Raw genomic sequence first — 23,359 nt, forward strand, 5'->3', positions numbered from 1 at the left:
CTTTAAGAGGTGGATAGATTTGCTATCTTGAGTGCTATCAGCCCCAATGGTAAAAACTGCTTCAACATTTACACATTTTTTTTGCATATCACCAAGTGTAGGAATAAACCAGGAATGTCAAATGAATCAGGAATGAGCATAATTAAGCAAAGTTTTAGAATGACTTTTTTTTTATTTTTCCTTGAAAACTACTTAAAATATTTGAGATAGCTTGGTAGTGTTTAATTTCAAATGGCTGAAAATAGGTGCAGTGAAAAAATAACTGTACTGATGTTCATTGGAATTTATCCACTTAAATTTGTGATGTATTTAGTTCCAATTCCCAATTGTGAACCCCCAAAATTGATTAAATTTACCTTCAAAAATTGTTGGCTAGTTTTTCCCCATTTTGGTGAGTGAAAGTGTGGCCTACATGAATCCATTGGCAGTTGGCTGTGGAGATTGCAATGGCCTCATTGATCCTATAAGACATCTTTGGCAGCAAGTTGTAAACTTAAAGTATTCTCTCCATGAAAGACACAACAACTATACAAGAGACTGCTGTGGAGAGAAGAGAAAAAAGAAACAGAACTGGCTGGTGGGCATAAGTCTGATCTATTTTTTAAAATAATATTTTGTTCATAAAATTTTGAAATACAATAAAACTGAGATGGTCCAACACCCTCAGGACTTTCATGTCCTGGACAAGCAGATATTCCAGACTGTTGGATATCACTTCAACATCTACTCAAACACACTTTTAATTTACTTCTATTTTGATGTTATACAGTTGTAGAATGAATGTTCAGGCTTAGCAGATTAGTTTAAGGGGAGCATGGTAATGAAGTCCAGTGAATCTGAAAGGTACATGGAAATGAAGCCCAATAAGTTTCAAAGGAGAGTGGGAATGGGAACCCAGGAATGAAGGAACCATGGCTATCAAGACATGGGAAACAGAACTAGGTGACCAGATATTAATCAATCCAGATTTCCAAACAATAAGATGATGAATTATCAGGATGTGTAATGCATTTCATACATTTTCATATATCAGCATTTTCAGTACAAGCCATGTCATTCCACTGACATAAGCCGTCAGCATGCTATTGATTTTTCCTTTACAGACACCATGTTTCAGTGTGTTCCTCAGCATGTGGTCCGGGAATTTGGAAATGTTTTGATGTGGACTGATGCATAAACAACAAGATTCAGGCAGTCCAGAGGGTGCTTTGAGCTGACAATGCTGTTATTTATCACACTATGCACCCTGGTGCTACACATCTCTGCATGATGAACCTCCACAATAAACACTGCACCATTTCCAGATCAATGTTCCAGAAAGAGATAGCTGGCTATCTCATTCCCACATTGCTATTCTAAGGGCAGCGGGAAGAGCAACAAGACTCTGGCTGTACATGAAAGATCCGATGAGGAAGACCGATCTCATCATCAGTCAAACAGATCGTAAGTTCTTTCATTGATGTTTCAAAGGAGGTTCAGGAAAATGATTCCAGGATTAAATGACTTGTCATATGAAGAGTGTTTGATGGCTCTGGGCCTATATTCACTAGAATTCAAAAGAATGAGCGGTAACCTCATTGAAATCTATCGAATACTGAAAGGCCTTGATAGAGTGCATGTGGACACAGCCTCAGATAGAGGGGCACTCTTTTAAGATAGAGATGACAAGGAATTTCTGTAGCTGGAGGATGGTGAATCTGCAGAATTCTGTTGCCACAGGCTGCTGTGGAGGCCAAGTCTTTATGTATATTTGAAGCGGAGGTTGATAGGTTCTTGATTGGTCAGAGCATGAAACGATATGGGGAGAAGGTAGGAGATTGGGGCTGAGAAGAAAATTACATCAGCTATGATGAAATGGCGGAGCAGACTCAATGGACTGAATGGCCCAATTCAGCTCTAATATCTTGTCGTCTTATGATGTATTCTACTTCCAGCTTAAAATGGTGCTACCGAAGATGTACAACAGCTCACTGGTAAATCAGAAGGCAAGACATTTGACTAAAAACATTACTTATAACATCTTTCTTGAAGCAAACTGTGGTGAACTATTGCCGCAGACAGTGAGGAGGCAGGTGGAGGCGAGGTTGGTTTGAGGGATGAGCCGTGCTGGGGTATTGCAAGGTGCAACATGTTTGAGCCACAGGCAGAGATAGAACTTGGAACACATCTGGAGATGGAGTGAGCAATTTGGAGAGGAGTGGATGCGGAAGAATTTCAATGCCCATTCACCTAACCTGGTTGTGGGGTTGTATCTTTCCAAGCACCGAGCCAATTTGGTGAACTCAAGAACAGCTTCAGGCTGGGCAGCTCAGGTGTATCAGGGTGCCTGGATCCGAGTCCTGGAACGTGGCACTACTTGGTGCTTGAACAATTTAAATACCTGCACAGATAGACTGGAAGTCTGAGTGTCGGGTATGAAGGCGACGTTCGGGCTGATTTCGCTTGCTCTCCCACAAAAGTTTATTCCTTTCTCATCGGTGCCAAGGCTGTGAACTGATCTGGCTGCTGTGCATTGCTGCTCCACTGGTACGAAAAATGGCAACTGAAGCTTGACCTGGGCCTACTGTGGCTGCTCTGGAATACAGTCTGGTTTGGGATGCTGTTGGCTTGCTTGTATTGTTTGCATGATGCGTGTTTCTCTCTCTCTCTCTCTCTCTCTCTTTCTCTGCGCAGTGGTTTTTGGTCTTTTTTTAATTGGGTTATTAGAGTTTCTTGCTTTGTAGTTGCCAATAAGCAGTCACATTTTAAGGTGTATAATTTTTCCATTCTTTGATAATAAATGTGCTTTGAATTTGAATTCAATTGAAATGACTTTGACAATCTATTTGGAGAACTATCCAACTATCTCCTTTTCATGCGGGTCTCAAGCATCCTGTACAAAGCATGGCCTGATTTCCTTGTAGAGAAAGGGTGCTTCTGCACAAGGGTCAGGTGGAGCAGTGCAAACCTTCATTGGCAATGCTGCCTGACCCATCTCTCACTGCACCTCAGCACATGTTGGTATTTGTGAACCCAGACTGTGTCCCAGAGCAGCCAGAGTAGGCCCAGGTCAAGCTTCAGTCACCATTTTTCATACCAGTGTAGCACAACATGAATCGAGCACACACACACGGACATCCAGCAGGACAATGGCCACAATGGGTGCATTTCTTCCTTCCTCACCCTCCACCTCTTTTCTGTAGATGTGCATATATTGTCTCAGGCAACATGATCCATTTTCCATTACTAGGTTAGATGCGAGATAGATCCGATAGCAGCAACAGCATGATGGGGCACACAACCATTACATCAGCAATGCTGATGTCCAGATTCCTTCTCATAACTGAGATGAAGCATCACTTTCACAATCCCCAGACCTGATTCACCCTGGATATACCATCCTCTAGCTAATTAGTCCTGTCTCCTCTAAACAGTATCCTGGCACCTGATTTGATGGTGAAGAGAACAAGGAACATCTCTAAAGAGCAGAGATGCAATTGTATCCCTAAGAAAAAAGGTAAGAGATAGACACAAGATTACACCATTCAGCTCTTCGACCCTGGTTCACCATTCAACAAGATCATGGCTGAACTCCAGCTCCATAGCTTTTTTCCTGCATGTTAGACATATTCATTGATTCTTCTAATATCCAGAAACCCATCAGTCTTAATTTTCATTGCAGTCAATAACTACTTCTTCACACCACTCTGAGGCTAGATCTTGAGTCAGTTTACCATGTATATCCAGACGGTTATGATCCAATGAGAATGCTTTGTACCGTTAATAGTTGACCAATGAGATCATAGTATGTAATGACGTCCTTTAGAACTTTAGTCTAGCATGGTAGTGCAGCAATTAGCATAATGCTGTTACCACATCATTGACCAGGGTTCAATTCCTGCCACTACCTGTGAGCAGTTTGTATGTTTTCCCTATGATCACATAGGTTCCTCTGTGAGCTTTGGTTTCCTGCCACATTCCAAAGATGTACAGGTTAGTAAGTTTATTAGCCATTTGGGTGTAATTGGGTGGTGAGGGCTCATGGGAAGGAAGGGCCTGTTACTTTGCTGTATCTCAATAAAATACAATGGAATGGATTCAGTTCTCCAGAGGTGTACTAATGGTACAGCCTTGCATGGTAGCAGCCTGCAAAGGCGATGCACCAATTGCAATTTCAGTGTTTTTGTTCTTATATTTATTTACTCCTGAGTAATTTATTGACAAACAATTGAGTTTATTTCCAAAGTAGCAGGCTATTTGTTGAATTTTATACTCGGTTTTCTTTAAATTCAATTCTGCTTTAGTAGCAGCTGCACAATCTCCTCTGTTTCCAAAGTTTGGTTATGTTAGCCTTGGTATATAGTTTTGTTCTACATGGCAGGTGCTGCTGTACAACAGGTTTAACACTACTCTGTGGGACTGAATTGCAAGACACGGATGCACCACAAGGATGCATGTTTAGCCCCCTGGTCTACTTGCTTTACACCTATAACTGTATGGCTAAGTACAGTTCCAATGGCATTTCTAAGTTTGCAGCTGCAACCACCATTTTTGGCCAAATCAAAGATAGTGATGAATTGACGTATAGGAGGGAGATTGAAAATCTGCTGGGATGTTGCCACAACAACAAACTCTCACTCAATGGCAGCAAGCCCAAAGAGCAGATAATTGACTACAGGAGGAAGAAACTGGAGGATCGTGAGCCAGTCTCTTATTAGGATATTGGCAGTGCAGAGGGTCAGGAACTTTAAAATCCTTGGTGTTATCATATCAGGGGTTCTTTCCTGGGACCAGAACATAAGTACCTTCACAAACAAGGCATGATAGCCCTCTAATTTCTTAGACGTTTGTGCAGATTTGGTATTGACAAGGTATAGCCAGGTATGGAAACTCCAAAGCCCAAGAACGGAAAAGTCTCCGAAGACTGGTGGATACAACCCCATTTCATCACAGACGAAGCTCTCCTCACCATTGGGCACATCTACAAGGAGCACTGTCACAAAAAAAGCAGCATCCATCATCCAGGCCATGCTCTATTCTTGTTGCTGCCATCAGGGAGGAGCCTTAGGCCTCAAACCTCCAGGTTCAGGAGCAGTTATTGCTCTTCAACCATCAAGCTCCTGAACCAGTGTGGACTCTACAACTCATGTTCTCAGTATTATTCGTTTATTTATGTATTTATTACAGTTTTCCTTCTTTTGCTCAGGGGTTGTTTTTGTTTGTGAGTAAGTTTTCATTGTCTCTATCATATTTTTGTTCTACTGTGAATGCCTGCAAGAAATGAATCTCAAAGTAGTATATGGTGATGTATACGTAATTTGATAATTAATTAACCTTGAACTTTGGACTTTTATTTTCTTATTCAGTATCATCTACCAATGCTAACATTGAACTTCTATTTGTTTCTTTCCCTTGCACTTACTCCAATTACTCCAATTACTGTATGGAGTGTCTGTTGTCTATCCATCCTGATAGTTCAATGTGTAAGAGACCTACACCTAATTCACTAAAAAAAAAATGAAGATATCCCTCAGATCAAGCAAATCTGCAAGTCAAAATGTACTAATATTATAATGTACAGTTCAATCCATTAAGGAGAGCTGCATTGCAGCTGGTTTAAAATAAATAAAGCATATATAAGTAAATTGCCTGACAGTGTACTCTTAAGTTGTTTCAATGACAATATTCATCAGTAGATGCTGCAACTTCAATACTCTTTCACTGCATGTTCTTTATAAAGTATAGTGCTAGTTATTTGTACGATTGTCATTTGAAATGCACTATTATCCAGAGAGAGTGAAACTCACATGCCTTATTAAGTGACTAAATTACTTGGTTTGCTGTATTCGTCTTGAAAGAAACAGGTTTCTGGAAAACCACAGAGAACTACAGGGTAGAATTGTGTTGACATTGTCAGTTGGAAACATGCATAGGATAAATCAGAAATAAATGACTGATTATAAATTCTGATTTAAATTAATGCCATCCTGCTTTGAAGTTTGACATTTTTTCTTCTGGAGCATGTACTTCAGAGCAGTGGGAATCATACAGCCAGCAGCAACCCCAGAATAATTTATCAGACTTGCTAACACTCTCTGCTAGGGAAGCATTTATTTCATTTAATAAGCTTGCTGGCCAGCCTTAGCAAATTCAGCAATTTATTCATATCTTAAGGTACAATAGCTCAAAAATCTCACTAAAGGTTTTGTCCTAAGTCTTTCCCAGCCACATTCGCTGAAATCATCTGTGATTAAAGTGAATGTCTTACTTGCCTAGGAAGGACAGCAGACGTTCATCAGAGTAAATGTTATTCATTATTTTACTAAATCAATAGCGAATTCTGACAGCTCTGGGATGGAGTTATAGTCATAAAATTTCCTTGAACGTCAAGAAGGTCTTCAATAGGTCCCTCACCTAGAAAACACGGTAATTCTGTGGCATAAGGCCGTAATTTTTTCATTAAGTGATTGGGTAGAATTAGTGGAATGATAAACAGACCTACCATTTGCTCTGCTGTTGCCTGACTTGCTGGCATTTTCTGTTTTTGTTTCAGATTTCTCACTTCTGTTGTTTGTCAAGAATTTCATGTTAAGTGATTATTTGAAAATGGGCAGTTATAGAGTAACTAATGAAGTTATGGGATGAGGTGAAATTGGTGGGTGTAGAGCAGTCATCATGTGGGGAATGGTTATAAAGTTGGGGCAATGGTACCTAGCTGCTCCTCTAGGCCTATAACTAAGACCAAAAGACTTTAGATGTAGGAGCAGAATTAGGCCATTCACTCATAAATTCTGTTCTGCCATTCTCTGCATACCACTAGCTCCTGTGAAAAATGTAACCGAGGATGCACCAGGTTATTCTGTGTATAATCATGAGCTTTGGGTCTATGTGTAACTCACATTCCCACTATTCCACAAATGGATCAATGTCATCAGGACTAGTCTCAAGATACTAAAAATGACTCCCTAAACTCCTTTTCTGTACTTGTTTATATTCTGACCTATGACTTAACTCTTTGTTCATGCTTTTGGATACTCTTTCTAATATTTCTTCCATTGTCTCCTTACCAATTTTCATCTGATTATTTCTGTATGGATAACTCCAGGTCATTTTGTCTACATGAAGTAAAAGGCTTCTTTAGGGGGAGGGGGAGACGTGGCTTTATTGGTAAGAAATGATATTAAATCATTAGAAAGAGGTGATATAGGATCGGAAGGTGCAGAATCTTTATGGGTTGAGCTAAGGAATAGCAGGGGTAAGAGGACCTTGATGGCAGTTATTTATAGGCCTCCAAACAGCTGCAGGGATGTGGACTACAAATTACAACTGGAAATAGAAAAGGCTTGTCAGGAGGGCAGTGTTATGATAATTGTGGGGGATTTTAACATGCGAGTAGATTGGAAAAATCAGGTCGGCACTGGATCTCAAGAGAGAGAATTTGTAGAATGTCTGCAAGATGGCTTTTTAGAACAGCTTGTTGTTGAGCCCACTAGGGGATCAGCTGTACTGGATTGGGTATTGTGTAATGAACCGGAGGTGATTGGAGAGATTGAGGTGAAGAAACCCTTAGGAGGCAGTGATCATAACATGATTGAGTTCACTGTGAAATTAGAAAAAGAGAAGCCGAAATCTGATGTGTCGGTGTTTCAGTGGAGTAAAGGAAACTACAGTGGCATGAGAGAGGAACTGGCCAAAGTTGACTGGATAGAGACACTGGCGGGAAAGACGGCAGAGCAGCAGTGGCTGGAGTTTATGCGAGAAATGAGGAATGTGCAAGACAGGTATATTCCAAAAAAGAAGAAATTTTCGAGTGGAAAAAGGATGCAACCGTGGTTGACAAGAGAAGTCAAAGCCAAAGTTAAAGCTAAGGAGAGGGCATACAAGGAAGCAAAAATTAGTGGGAAGACAGAGGATTGGGAAGTCTTTAAAACTTTACAAAAGGAAACCAAGAAGGTCATTAAGAGAGAAAAGATTAACTATGAAAGGAAACTAGCAAATAATATCGAAGAGGATACTAAAAGCTTTTTCAAGTATATAAAGAGTAAAAGACAGGTGAGAGTAGATATAGGACCGATAGAAAATGATACTGGAGAAATTGTAATGGGAGATGAGGAGATGGCAGAGGAACTGAACAAGTATTTTGCATCAGTCTTCACTGAGGAAGACAGCAGGATACCGGACACTCAAGGGTGGCAGGGAAGAGAAGTGTGCGCAGTCACAATTACGACAGAGAAAGTACTCAGGAAGCTGAATAGGCTAAAGGTCGATAAATCTCCTGGACCAGATGGAATGCACCCTCGTGTTCTGAAGGAAGTAGCTGTGGGCATTGCGGAGGCATTAACGATGATCTTTCAAAAGTCGATAGATTTTGGCATGGTTCCGGAGGACTGGAAGATTGCAAATGTCACTCCGCTATTTAAGAAGGGGGCAAGGAAGCAAAAAGGAAATTATAGACCTGTTAGCTTGATGTCGGTGGTTGGGAAGTTGTTGGAGTCGATTGTCAAGGATGAGGTTACAGAGTACCTGGAGGCATACGACAAGATAGGCAGAACTCAGCATGGATTCCTTAAAGGAAAATCCTGCCTGACAAACCTATTACAATTTTTTGAGGAAATTACCAGTAGGCTAGACAAGGGAGATGCAGTGGATGTTGTATATTTGGATTTTCAGAAGGCCTTTGACAAGGTGCCACACATGAGGCTGCTTAACAAGATAAGAGCCCATGGAATTACAGGAAAGTTACATACGTGGATAGAGCATTGGCTGATTGGCAGGAAGCAGAGAGTGGGAATAAAGGGATCCTATTCTGGTTGGCTGCCGGTTACCAGTGGTGTTCCACAGGGATCAGTGTTGGGGCCGCTTCTTTTTACATTGTACATCAACGATTTGGATTATGGAATAGAGGGCTTTGTGGCTAAGTTTGCTGACAATACGAAGATAGGTGGAGGGGCCGGTAGTGCTGAGGAAATGGAGAGTCTGCAGAGAGTCTTGGATAGATTGGAAGAATGGGCAAAGAAGTGGCAAATGAAATACAATGTTGGGAAGTGTATGGTTATGCACTTTGGCAGAAAAAATAAACGAGCAGACTATTATTTAAATGGGGAAAGAATTCAAAGTTCTGAGATGCAACGGGACTTGGGAGTCGTCATACAGGATTCCCTTAAAGTTAACCTCCAGGTTGAGTCAGTAGTGAAGAAGGCGAATGCAATGTTGGCATTCGTTTCTAGAGGAATAGAGTATAGGAGCAGGGATGTGATGAGGCTCTATAAGGCACTGGTGAGACCTCACTTGGAGTACTGTGGGCAGTTTTGGTCTCCTTATTTAAGAAAGGATGTGCTGACGTTGGAGAGGGTACAGAGAAGATTCACTAGAATGATTCCGGGAATGAGAGGGTTAACATATGAGGAACGTTTGTCTGCTCTTGGACTGTATTCCTTGGAGTTTAGAAGAATGAGGGGAGACCTCATAGAAACATTTCGAATGTTAAAAGGCATGGACAGAGTGGATGTGGCAAAGTTGTTTCCCATGATGGGGGAGTCTAGTACGAGAGGGCATGACTTCAGGATTGAAGGGTGCCCTTTCAGAACAGAAATGCGAAAAAATTTTTTTAGTCAGAGGGTGGTGAATCTATGGAATTTGTTGCCACGGGCAGCAGTGGAGGCCAAGTCATTAGGTGTCTTTAAGGCAGAGATTGATAGGTATCTGAGTAGCCAGGGCATCAAAGGTTATGGTGAGAAGGCGGGGCAGTGGGACTAAATAGGATAAAATGGATCAGCTCATGATAAAATGGCGGAGCAGACTCGATGGGCCGAATGGCCTACTTCTGCTCCTTTGCCTTATGGTCTTATCGTCTTTAGTGGCCAAATTATAAGTGTTGGTTTAACATGGTGGGTTACAGTTGACTCTAACAACACATTTTGCACTTAAAAATAGATACTAGCTCATATTATTTAGACCCGTCTGGCTGAAATATAGGTTCATTAAGGTTCCCATAACCATGTACTCATCACATTGAATACTTAATGCCCAGCTCATTTATAAGTGGAAGGAGTACTTTTAATCTAGTTGGGGAGGCACTTCGATATGGATGTGGAATGTTGCCATGCTTGGCCACAGCAATTCTTCGCAAGTTTAACACCTAGCAGTTTCTTTTCTTGCTTATATTTGGGCTGTCCAAGCTCTATAGATATCTACTCAAGACTGGGTCTCCCAAAAGTAATTTTATCTCCTCTATAAACCTTAGATGTTCAGATATTTGATCAGGTGCCCATTCAATTGGCACAAAAACAGAAAATATTTCCCTGTTTTACATTCACTTAACATATTGCTGCTCTGTAAGTGTGGGTTCTCTCTGTTGGTAGTGGATAGAACCCACAATATGGCAATGAGACGATATCCGGTGTACCTTATCCTGACGCACCAGAGTGGAAGTGATTGAGTAAAATGGGTTACTTCACTCATGTTTCATTTCTAAGATGCCCCCAATATAGTTGTATGCTGGATGCAAAGATCTTTCATATATTTTCCATATTGCTATGACTTAATTATGACCTTATTTGCGAGATTATTATTAATGCAGTTTAATATGAAATTCCCTTCTCACTATTAAGTGGATAATGATTGCAAAAACTTGTGACCTGCCACTGATTGTTCAAATTTGCCCTTTAATCAGCAATTTAGGCACAGTTCACTTTAGTCTGTGCAAGACTTCCCTGGATGGAAAGATTCTCATTAAACAAGAATTTTTTTTGTAGATTAAGTGAAATCACCCTCTTTTACTTTTGAACAGATTTCCCTGGCTACTGTTCATTGTGCTACATTTCAAATTGCAACTTATATAATGTTAATTTTCATATTAATGAGAAGGTCAAATTAGTATTTTATGAGGAATAAAGGGAAATGACATTAATGGGGGAAAAAATTAAACATATTCTTAATATTTGCTCTCAGAAGTCACTCAACCTTGCAGCGGTACAATAAACTTCAAAGTAATCTGGCTAATGAAGGAAGCCAATCCAATATTTGTTCGCTTCCATGAGTGACCATAGCAAAGGATTAGGGTTCAAGGCCATACTTCATTTTGGCAACTCAATACTGGGATATTCAAACTGTAGTCATTATGGATGTGACACTGGAATAGGAAAACACTCATCTCCACCTTGATCCCATGCTTCCCACAGATCTCAACCAAATGACATGGGAATGAGACATAACATGAGACCTGATGTGTTAAGTTGTGTGCTAACTCAACTCTAAAAATGCTATGGAAAAAAAATAGGCATCTTTATGCAATAAAAATAAAAGAATTGTATATGCTGGAAAAATAAAATGAAAACAAAATTGCTGGAACCACTCAGTACATTGGACTAGATTGGTGGAAAGAGATGCAAAGTCAATGCTTCATGTTGAAAAAAGTTCATCAGAAGTCATGAAAAATCTTCATTGTTTCCACTTCTGACAAGGCACTTTCAACCTGAAATCTTATCTCTGTTTCTCTTTCCATTGATGCTGTATGGCCAGCTGAATGGCTCTAACTGGGTAAATGTTCATGCAAAAGCTCAGAAAAATGTCTTTAAACCACTTGTGTGGTGTTAGATTAAATTGCTATGACATTACATGATATTAATAACATTGTGAACTTTCCCATCAGTGCAATTATAGTTATGACACTGAGATAATGAGTCTACGTATCACATGAGAAAAGAAGCAAGTTATGGATCATAAAAATAGGATCCATTGATTAATCATGAATAGATCTTGACAATTATGGGCTCGTCTTTCAACCATTGATTAAATAAAGACAGAATTGTTGTTTTGTTATACTGTATCTTTATTGGGAAGATATGTGGCAAATAAAACATTTTGGAAAATTTTTTGTTCATGTATTTTCAATCCTTATAAGTTGAAATCAGGTTGAGAACTCCTTTACTAGCTAGCAACTTGTCACTGTTGACACAAATTATCACACCTCCACATACATGCAGTCTTCACAGACTTCTCCTGTGAAATAGGTCTGCTGCCACTAGAGCTTCTAAAAGGCTTAGCATGCTCATAGTATAATGTACATTACAGCAGGGGAGAAATGAGCGTGGAGAAAAGGAACTCACCATGTCCCTTTTCAAATGATGATCTGATTCCACTTCTGCTCAATGTTCATCGCAGACAAAAGATGAAAAAGTACGATCGATTTACTTATAAATATACATTTGATTGAGCAATTTATTGTCATTAGAGAACATTTAGGAGATGAAGCAGTAGTTAGTGAATACTTTTTGCATTGTAACTATAATGTCAAGTCTATCAATACAACTTGGCTCCCTGTTTGAAATCAGTTAATCCAAAGAGATAAGCAATGCAAAATGGGACATTTTAGTCAATAGAAGCATTGTGTGTATTCAGAACAAATTCTCTTCTCAAATTAGCATAGGTTAACACTTTTAATTTACCTTAAATACATAAACAGAACAAAATTTAAAACAGCTTATTTTCATAATGGGAAACTGATAGAATTATTTGCATTCAGCACACACAAAATGCTGGAGGAATTCAACAGTGGTCTCAGCCCAAAACATCGACTGTACTTTTTCCCATAGATGCCACCTGGCCTATGAGTTCTCCCAACATTTGTGTGCGTTGCTTGGATTTCCAGCATCTGCAGATTTTCTCTTGTTTGTGATTGGAACATTTGCATTTGTATTCTGATGGGTTAGGATGAACATTGACTAATCAACTTAGACATGTTACAAGATTGACATGAAGTTGAATGTTTAGGCCAAAAATCTGCAAAAACAACCTAAAGTGGTGCCTTAAAGCAGACACAGTCTTGAATTGATGACTGTTCAAGTTTAGAATCAGAAATAGGTTTAATATCAATGGCACATATTTGTGAAATTCGCTGTTTGGCAACGACACTACAATGCAATATATAATAAAAAGTGTGAATTATAACGAATATATATATATATAAAGAAAATTGAATTAAGTAATTAGTACAAAAAGAGAGGGTAAAATATTGAAGTAGTCTTCATGGATTCATTATCTATTCAGAAATCTGATGGAGGAGGGGAAGAAGAAGAAGAATTTTGAGTGTGTGTCTTCAAGCTCCTGTACCTCCTCCTTAGCAATGAGAAGAGGGAATGTCCTGGATCAGGGGTCCCTAACCTTTTTTGCACTGCGGACCGGTTTAATATTGACAATATTCTTGCGGACTGGCCGACCCGGGGGGGGTGGGGTGGGGGCGGATAGGGTTGCCAACACACAAGAGTAGCAGTCAAATACGTTTTGTTTATCCTGAAAGACTACAATGACCATGAAGCCTTGCGCGGGCACCAGTGCGCATGCACATCGTGACCTGCTGATTTTTCTCCCTGCAAATTCTTTTTGGTGATTCTGTTCGGGAGGGGGGGGGATGTTAGTCATGACCAGAATATAAGTGATAAGTGGCTAATACACTCAATTTTGTTTCTAAAAGGGTTTATCTAACCAATTTAATATTAAACACACAGCGCATATTTTCCTCGCATGAATATAGTGATAAATCAATTATCAGGGGAGGACAGGGGAGCTTGAAGTAAGTGTTGAACGAACTTCCAGTAGAAGTGGCAGAAGCAGGTTCGATATTATCATTTAAAGAAAAATTGGATAGGTATATGGACGGGAAAGGAATGGAAGGTTATGGGCTGAGTGCAGGTCAGCGGGACTAGGCGAGAGTAGCGTTCGGCACGGACTAGAAGGATAGAGATGGCCTGTTTCCGTGCTGTAATTGTTGTATGGTTATATAAGTAAGTCAATAGCATCATAACATTTTAAGTAACGTTTGGATATTAAACACACAGCGCATATTTGGACTGGTATGTATTCCCTCAACTTCTCTTTACCTAAAGTCCACTATCAATTCCTAGGTCTTACCGATGTTGAAGGTAAGGTTTTTGCTGGAACACCATCAGCTGATCTATCTTGTTCCTGTGTTGTATGCCTCCTCGTCACCACCTGAAGTTCTGCCTGCAGTAGCTGTGTCATTGTTAAATATATTGATAGCATTTGAGCTGTGCCTAGCTAGACATTTGTGGGTGCAGAGAGAGTAGAGGAGTGGACTAAGCAAGCCTCCCTGAGGTTAATGCTATATCATGCAAAACAATAGTTACAGATCTTCAGTAACCAACAAATACATAATAACTTCACTTCAGTAAATTAGATGAAGTTAAAACTGGATCCACATAATGGGGGCACGGTATTGATAGTAGTCTTTTCAGGTTACTCAGGCCAGGACTCCCAGATTATTTTGTATTTCATTAATTTAATTATACTGTAAGAATTTCTCCTTATTTAAAAAGTGTTAACATTATATTTGTACCTTCAGCAGATTAAACACGCCATCACTTGCAAAATGTTTAGCTCAGCATTAATTTTTCCTTATCTACCATACCCTGAAGCTTTATACTTCAGCCTCAATTCTCAAGCATAATGTACGTATCTATCTACAGACAAGAGAAAATCTGTAGATGCTGGAAATCCAAGCAGCACATACAAAATGCTGGAGGAACTCAGCAGACAAGGTCGCATCTATGGAAAAGAGTACAGTCGACATTTAGGGCCAAGACCCTTCAGCAGAACTGGAGAAAAGAAGATGAGGAGTAGATTTAAAAGGTGAGGGGATAGGGCTATCTAACTACCTTGCCACAGATCCATTTCTTAAATATCATCACATCCAACTCCCCAGCTTTATTGCAGGCACACACGCAATTTCTCTGACCTCAAAATAATAATCTTCCCTTTTCCCCTCATTTTCATCAGGATCACGTTCTTCCCCTTCAAGCAGAAATTACTTGTAGTCTGAACTCAAGCAGCAGTGAAAAGGAAAGCATATTCTCACTTCGCAGAGGGCTGTGTACGGATTTGTTTACCAAATGCTAAGAATTGAGCTATATTTATTTGGTGTTGAGTTAATTTTTTGTCAGAATATCTTTTACTTTGCTGGAAAACACGGAAAGCAATGTACACCAGCATGTTTCAACAAACAGTAAGTGATATAAATAATATATAGATGCATAATCTCAAATCCAATTTAAACCCTAACAAACATATTACAGAAACCAAATAACATACCTGCTATTACGTGTGTTACCTTTCAAAATCACAAACCATTATCCCTCCACTATCAAATGCAAAAACTAAGGGAACTTTTATTATAGGCATTAAGTAAAGTTGGTGTCAGACATCACTTATATTCACATGCAGGTCCTGGGTTATTCTGCTCCTGCTTTATAATAGCTTATATCTTACAGTTCCATTATTGCATGCATATATCTTATGCAAAAAAATAAAAAAGTCATTGCCAATAAATGATTATAGAGCAGTTAAAACTTACCCAGAGCTTTCATGTAACCTTCAAAATTCTTATTTTCTGTCATCTCCCATGTACCATTGTAATCTGCAGGCATTTTGGCAGTATTCCTCCAAAAAAAGAGATTCAAGGAAAAGAAAATTTTCAGAGGATCTATCTGTAAACTATAGTATGTGCTCTTGCTCTTATATTGTTCATAGTTTTATCATGAAAGTCCATAGTTCAACAGATTAGATAATATTATCACATAAAAAAGCAAAACGACTTTTACCTGTTGCATAATCTCTTTTAGTTTTTGATTAAATAGCAAATTGATTAACTAGCCCTACTAACAAAGGCAGACCTAAAAATTAAATCTGAAGAGTTGTTCTGTTTTCAGCAGTTAGGATTTGTAATGGTTCTATGAGGAAAGACTACAACTTAAGAGACTCCTAACATTGCACACTGAAGGTCTGGAAGCTGTGTAAAACTCTCTCAGACTTTGCTCATGGAATGTTGATGACAAATAAATTAGGCTGACATAATGTAAATCTTGTCAGCAGGTACAAATAAATGTCTTGCACCATGAAAGGTGACGTTTGAATCCACTGTGTCATGTATTTGCAAATTTTGTTTTAAAAAAAACTTTTCTGGATAAGAAAATACAATCCAGTGCTGTATTTACAACTTAGCAGAGGCTCTTTATTTAAGGACAAGAAAATTCATCCTCCTTTTCTTGAACAGCAGGCAGCACACAACTAATGAATTGGCCAAGTTATCAAGCTTTTCTTGAGCTCAGAGACTGAGGATAAGACACGAATCAAGATGAATGTGAAGAAGAAAGGCAGCCACATCAGAAAGTGACAGGGGTCTTTTAATTTTGTGGTGGCTAGCTGTACCTGCCATCTATCAGCTGCTGCACTGGAACTGCAGAGTGGCATTTGTTGGGGAGAATGTACCCACTGAATCCTGGGCTCCTCAGTCCTCCTATTACCAGAGAGGGCAATTACAACATGCGGGTGAGACAAGTGGGAACTGTGGAAGCAGCCTTCAGGTTCCTCAAGAGGAGTTTCAGGTGATCAGTCAGATCAAGGAACATCCTGTAGTACACTTTAGAGAGACTTTACTGTACTGCAGTCTCCACATTTTCAACAATTGTAAGGGCCAGCACTTGACTGTTACTTGGCAGCACTGGAGAAATTGGCAGAAGAAGAGAAAAGCAGGCACACTCTGTTAAAGGCACACTCTGAGGTGCTGATAGGACATGCCTATGTAACCTGGGAATACACTCTATGGAACATAGGCCCAATGAGACAAACACTGCCCAAGTCTGATAAGACCTTTCCAGTATTCAGATTTGGCAACTTGTCACAAACCATCCAAGATGCCCCAACAATTTCTTCTTTGAAAATAAACAACATCACTAAAGCCTAGCCCGCACAGTTAGCTTCCTGCGTGCCTGCAATGAGTGGGAAACTACCCGAATCTGACAATAAAATATCTTATCTGTGATATCACAGGATGTGTCCTTCCGACCAATGCTTTCACCTTTCCTCTATGAGAGCAGTTTGAAACACACAGGGCGAAGCATCACATGTGGCTGACAGCAGCAGCCTCTGTCACCAGCTCTCACTTCTTTCCAACATGTGTGCAAAGTGGCATCCTCAAAGCCACTGCTAGCATTGGAACAACCTCCATGTCTACAGCATAAAGTAAAACACTGCAACCAACTCACTGTTTTACAACTTCAAGGTGAATTACAAGCATATGTCATTTCTGATTCAGAAATATGCATTGGCGTATAAGGTTAATGACAGGATTCTTTGCAGTGTGGAGGATCAGAGTGAACTTGGGATCTACATCCACAGATCTCTCAAAGTTGACGGGCAAATTGATAAAGTGTTGAAGAATATTGGCTTTCATTGGAGGGGGGGGGAGTTGAGTCCAAGAGCTACAAGCTAACATTATAGGTCTATAAATCTCTGCTTAGACTGCACCTGGGTATCGTGTTCAGATCTGGTTTCCTCATTATAGGAAGGATGTGGAAACTTTAGAGAAAATGTAGAGGAGATTTGCCAAAATATTGCCTGGATTAACAAACATGTCTTAAATGAGAAAACGTTGAGTAAGCTTAGACATTTCTAATTGGAGCAGAAGAAGATGAGTAGTGACTTGAAAGAGGTGGATATGTTGATAAGAAGCAATGATGGAGTGGACAGCCAGAGACTTCTCCCCAGGATGGAACTGGCTAATAAAAGAGGACATAATTTTAAAGTGATTGGTGGGAAGTACCGGGACAATGTCAGAGATAGTTTTTTTTTACAGAGTAGTAGGTGTGTGGAATGCCCTGCCAGGTCTCATGGTAGAGGCAGATGCATTAGGGACATTTAAGAGACAATTAAAAAGGCACATGGATTAAATAAAAAGTGAAGGGTTTCGTAGAAGGGAAGTATCAGATTGATCTTAGAGTAGGTTGACAACATCATGGGCTGGAGGGTTTGTACCATGTTGTACTGAGGAATGACTCAAGCAGTTCTGGGTACAGCTTCAGATAACTCATCATCAGTAGCTGGCTGAGTAGTGCTGAGGTGAAGGAGGTCGGGAGTAGGGAAGTTTAACTGCAACGAGGACTGAGCGTGCACTACTTGTGTCTTTAACTGTCGAGCAAGATCTTGAAATTCCAACCTAAAGCCTTTCTTCCACTATATTTTGTTTTCTCACTTTGACACTCCTTGAAACATATACTTTTGACCAAGTTTACGATCTTCTGGTTTTGGTAATGCTCCTGTGAATATCCTTGGAAGATTTTACAATGCTGACGGTGCACTATCAATGCAAGTAGATGTGGAAGGATGTATGAAATTTTCTGTTCTCCAATCCTTTGGTTACACCTTCCCTCCCAATTCTGGCGAGTCGAAGAGAATTGGAGGAAATCGACTGGTAGTTATTTTGATGAGGAGGGCTTCATTAATCTGTTCAAAAGTACACTAAAGACTTAGATCTACTGCAGGTATTCCTTGAGGAAGCTGCAGAGAGGAGTGAACATATTGGCAATAACTGGCTCAACAGGTTTTGTTGCCGAAGATTGCAAAAGACTGCACCTTCATGGCTAAAAGTAAACTGAGTCCAGGTTCACCTTTGATTTAAACCCTATGGGTTGAATACAGCTTCCACCAGCAACTCCCACATACCCCTCCCCTCCCTCCTCTACTGCTGTTCTTCCTGAATGTTGAGGCTAGTGTTGGCCTTTGAGTGTCTCACTCTCGTCATCCAATCTAAAGTGGCTATAATGGCACTTGCAATAAGTTCTTCGTGCTTAGTCATGGTACATAAAACAAAAACACACCAGAATGAACAATCTGGAAGCTAGAACTTCTCCCAGCAGACTAAACAGCAGAACTGCTCTCATATCCTTATTGTTCACTATACTGGCTCTTTAATTAATCCTTCCAGAGTCTTTGAAACTAACGTAAGCTCAGTTTTATATACAGCAAGTGCACTATTGTAATTTTGAATTCCTGTCACACTACAGACCTGATGGCAACATTGTGCTCAAAATTTGCATGTATTCCAGAGGGCTGTACATTGGTTCTGTTGGGCATCCTGGTTGATTAAACAAAGATCCAAACAGAAAATGAAAGTCAGCAGGAAATCTGTGGGAACAAAAGCTAAATACTCAGAAGCAATTTTTGTAGCAGTTCCAGCTCCATGCTTGTTGGTTCAACTGGGTGAAACTCACGCTTTTAGAACTGCTTGTTTCAATATAAAGACAGTAAACGTATTCATCTTGAGCATATGAATTGATTTTTGTTTCTTATTGGGCGCTCTTGCTTTATGTGCAATAAATCTGCCCTCTTCAATTTGATTTTCTCGTGAAGTATTGCATGAAAAACTGGTCTACAAACATCTGTATTAACTAAAAAGTTGTACCACGTGGTTAATTCCTTGAGCTCAATATATCCAGAGATTTCTTTAATTCCTAGGAAACTTTTAAACTATAAAAGTTAAATTAGAATTTGTTGGGAAAAATTGATAACCAGAGATCAAATTGAAGATCAATTTGCAACATCATGACAAAATCTTGTTTACCAATTCCATAGAGACTATGGTGCAATGCGAGAATTCCATTTATGTAAGCATTGATTTTACTCTTGAAACAGCTTATATATCTTACTCCCATTTTGGGCTATTTACATGTAGACATTACAACGCTATCAACATATCAATTTGTTGTTCTCAATGTGACATATTTTGCTGATGCAATAAAAATTTTAGCAGCAATAAGCCATACTATACTTTAAACCTCCTCTACCATGAATGCCATTCGAGCTTTTCAACATTAACACACTTTTCTGCCATATTCCCATGTACCTTGTTTACACCTAGTGCTCTCAGTTGTAAACCCAGTAACAAAGCATCCCAGGTGGAGCTTCCCAAAAATTTACAAGACCCCAAGTAAATAAGTTTTGCCTCATTTTGGTCCTGGTTTTAACTTAATAGGCTTATGGATAGGCACAACCAGAGATCGTTAACGTCATTGAGTGAATATGCATCATTGAGGTTATGTGAGGACTTCAGAAAGGGTAAGTCAAGAAAACACGAAAGATTCTGGCAGAGGGATCAGAAGTAGAGTCTCGGAGTGAGATATACCAGCTAGTGGCGTGGTGTCACAGCAACATCCTTGCACTCAACGTCAGAAAAACCAAAGAGCTGATAGTAGACTTCAGAAAGAGTAAGACAAGGGAAAACACACCAATCCTCATGGAGGGATCAGAATTGGAGAGAGTGAGCAATTTCAAGTTTCAAAGTGTTAATATATTTGAGGACCTAATCTGGCCCCAACATATCAATGCAGCTATAAAAAAGGCAAGGCAGCGGTTATATTTCATAAGGAGTTTGAGGAAATTTGGTATGTCACCTAAAACCATCGAAAATTTCTGCAGATGTACCATGGAGAGCATTCTTAACAGCTGTATTACTGTCTGGTATGGAGGTTATTGCACAGGATCAAAGTAAACTGCAGAGAGTTTTGAAATTAGTCACTTCCATCATGGGTACTAGACTCCATAGTATCCAAAGACATCTTCAAAGACCGGTGCCTCAAAATAGAGGCTCATCCTTAAGAATCCGTACCACCCAAGACATGACCTCTTCACGTTGTTACTATTGGAGAGGAGGTACAGAAACCTGAAGGCACATACTTAGCATCCAGGAACAGCTTCTTCCCCTTTGCCATCAGATTTCTGAATGGACATAGGAACCACAAACACTACCTCATTATTTATTTTATTTCTGTATTTGTACTACTTATTTAATGTAACTACTTGATATACTTATATATTCTTACTGTAATTCACAGTTTTTTCTATATTATCAAGTATTGCATTGTACTGTTGCTGCAAAGTTAACAAATTTCATGACAAAAGCCGACGATATTAAACCCAATTCCAACAACCTTTCATTTTCTTGCTTTTCAAGAAGCTTAAACAATGACAGTTTCAAGGAGTGGAAACATACACTGTATCCTTATTTTTAAACAATTCTTCAGTTCTAGATTCCCATACAAGACAATGAATTCTTTCCACATCCACCATGTCAAGACCCTCGGAATATTATAGGTTTCAGTCAAGTAAATTTTGATTTTTCAGGACTCCAGCACAGACAATCCAGGCCTTTCCAATCATTTTTTTTTGACATAACCCATTCATTCCATGTTTTAGTTGAATAAATATGTTTCCAGCTTATTTATTTAAATAAAGAGACGAATAGTCATATGCCATATTCCAGTTGAGCTCTTACCAGTATGCTATACAACTGCAGTATAACCTACCAATTTTTGTATTTAATTCTCCTTGCAACATAAATAAAATTCTATTAGATTTCTTAATTTTTTTTGCTGTACTGAAAAGGTCCTTTTGCAATACTATTTCAAAGAGAGGCTGCCATGTGATTTGCAGATTTCTGTATATGGGATCATTGGTAAGCTTCTAACTACAATATAAAGAAGGATACAGTTTTGCAACATCAAAGATAATATCTAGTTCCTGGAACAGTGTTTGGTAATCAAAAGAAAAGAAACTGGGGTAGTTTCCATGACCTGCTACCAATATAAATCAGGAGTTAGTGAGGATGAGAAGAGTGTAGAAGCAAAAAGAAAATATAGAGGCTCCCTTGATTTGGATTACTTTGATCATTGCCAACTGAAGATAAGAAATTTTGACATAGCCGCATTGCCAACAGTGGTAGAAAAACAAAGCTAAAGTTCAGTTCAACAAAAACGACTGCAGTAAATATGTAACTTCTATGGACTTTAAACCAAGCAGTATTGAGTTCTGCCCTTAATCCTTGCATAAATTAGTAAGACATTTTTTTTGTGATAGTTTTATACAGGGTTTTGGAGAAAGCAACTTCAATAAATTAATTTAAGACAATTACTTGTAGTTTGGGTTCACTACAAACCCCATCACATTGAAACAGATCCGTCAAAACACTTGATCAATTCACTTAATATCACTTACTGTTTTCCGAAAGTTATTATCAAATGGGATTAATAATTGACTACAGATAAATGTGCAGATCTGGTTTAAGCATAAAATTTCAATGCACTAAACCATTTACTGTCATTATATACAATTCCCATTTCATCAGATTACTTCAATATGCAATTCCAATCAAAGAATAAAGTGTTCCCTGGTTATTCACAATTTCAGATTTTAATTGACTAGAACCAAGTTTACCATTCATGCAGGTCAGACCAGATTTAATTTTATGTCTCCTGTCAATAGTAGGTCCCTGCAAATCCATTCAGTGGGTTCAGTGTGGATTTAGTGCTACTGCAGGATAGTTTCATTCAGATTTAATCTTCTACCAGTAGACTTCAATTTGCTTCAATGCATTACTGAACTTCTTCGCAATGTTACTTCACGTGTGCCACAGTTTTATTGCCAGCAATGTTGGAAAGCAAGTAATTCCAAACTATTAATTCACTCTTGGGATCGACATGATGTGATGTGGTTTGCAAGTAAGATTTTTGTTACTCCTGTGCGTACATGTACTTGTGCCTATGACATTAAACTCAACCTTGACCTTGACAGAATAAAGACCTTGCATCGTTTCTGCCCTGGATTTACTTTTACTAGAATTTACCAAAATAAAATGCTCATTTGAAAAGACAAAAGCATGCATTGTGTTGAAAGCTTATTACTAACATTTTCCCTGCAAGGCTGGTGACATTTTGTTCTACTCCTGGTCTCTTCTATATTTGTACATAATACAATATAATAACCTTGTTTTTCCTTCTGAGACCACAATTAACATAATGTTTTGTGGTGGATTATAAAATTGGTGGCTTGAAGCATACAGCATTTGGCAGTGATCATAAAATGCAAATGCAATGAAGGTTTTCGAAGAGCTGCCTATAGAAAGATGAACTTTTATGATTCAGTTGGATTAAGGCACAATTCCATATATTAGTTGTCTATAAATGACTAAGAGTAATTCTGAGCAAATATTATACTACCTTGATATAGATGGTAGCAACATTCAATAAGTTCAAAATTCAGGTGCTGAACTAATGCTATTGAAATATGCTGACCAGTAACATACAGTATATTTAATCACAATGTATTTATCTTGTAAGGTTAAAGTCACAGAAATAGGGGAAATCCAGCTGTAAGGATAAAGTGCACTGCATTGGCACATAGGGGTGAAGATCATCTTTCCCAATAATGTAATTCTAGTAAATGATCTACATTAACTGGAACAGAGTGAGGAGAACTACACCAAGATATAGGAAAAATATTGAATGCGATAGAAAAGGAAGCATATAAAAAAGTGACAGAAATATAGAAAAGAAGATGAAAGAAAATAACGAAAGGACATACAGCACAGAAAAATAGCTGCAACTGCAAACTTCTGAGCTGGTTGCTGTAAGTGAACTACTAGCTATAGAAGGACAAAATTAGATTCAAAATACATACAGTGCTAAGTCATCAAACAAAGAGAAATACTGTAGGAAATGACTCTACTGATACAAAAATTTATTTGAGTGGTTTGTAC

The 23,359-nt window shown here is 38.9% G+C and overlaps 1 protein-coding gene across 2 annotated transcripts in view; it reads right to left on the minus strand.

Annotated features, from left to right (window-relative positions):
• The window catches only part of LOC140195936 (retinol-binding protein 2-like), a 38,519-nt gene extending 22,772 nt beyond the window's left edge, over positions 1–15,747 (minus strand). Inside the window, exons 1-2 of one of the 2 annotated variants that reach the window (XM_072254626.1) lie at positions 15,594–15,747; positions 15,347–15,432 (exon numbers count right to left, since the gene is read on the minus strand). In XM_072254626.1, coding sequence (XP_072110727.1) covers positions 15,347–15,419 — 73 coding nt within the window. In that variant the 5' untranslated portion in view covers positions 15,420–15,432; positions 15,594–15,747. Of the gene's footprint in view, positions 1–15,346; positions 15,508–15,593 lie in introns of those variants that run through there. The other variant, XM_072254625.1, reaches the window with a different exon arrangement.
• Positions 15,748–23,359: the final 7,612 nt, after the last annotated feature.

Source organism: Mobula birostris, chromosome 4 (assembly GCF_030028105.1).
Source record: "Mobula birostris isolate sMobBir1 chromosome 4, sMobBir1.hap1, whole genome shotgun sequence".
In the NCBI taxonomy this organism is placed as follows: domain Eukaryota; kingdom Metazoa; phylum Chordata; class Chondrichthyes; order Myliobatiformes; family Myliobatidae; genus Mobula; species Mobula birostris.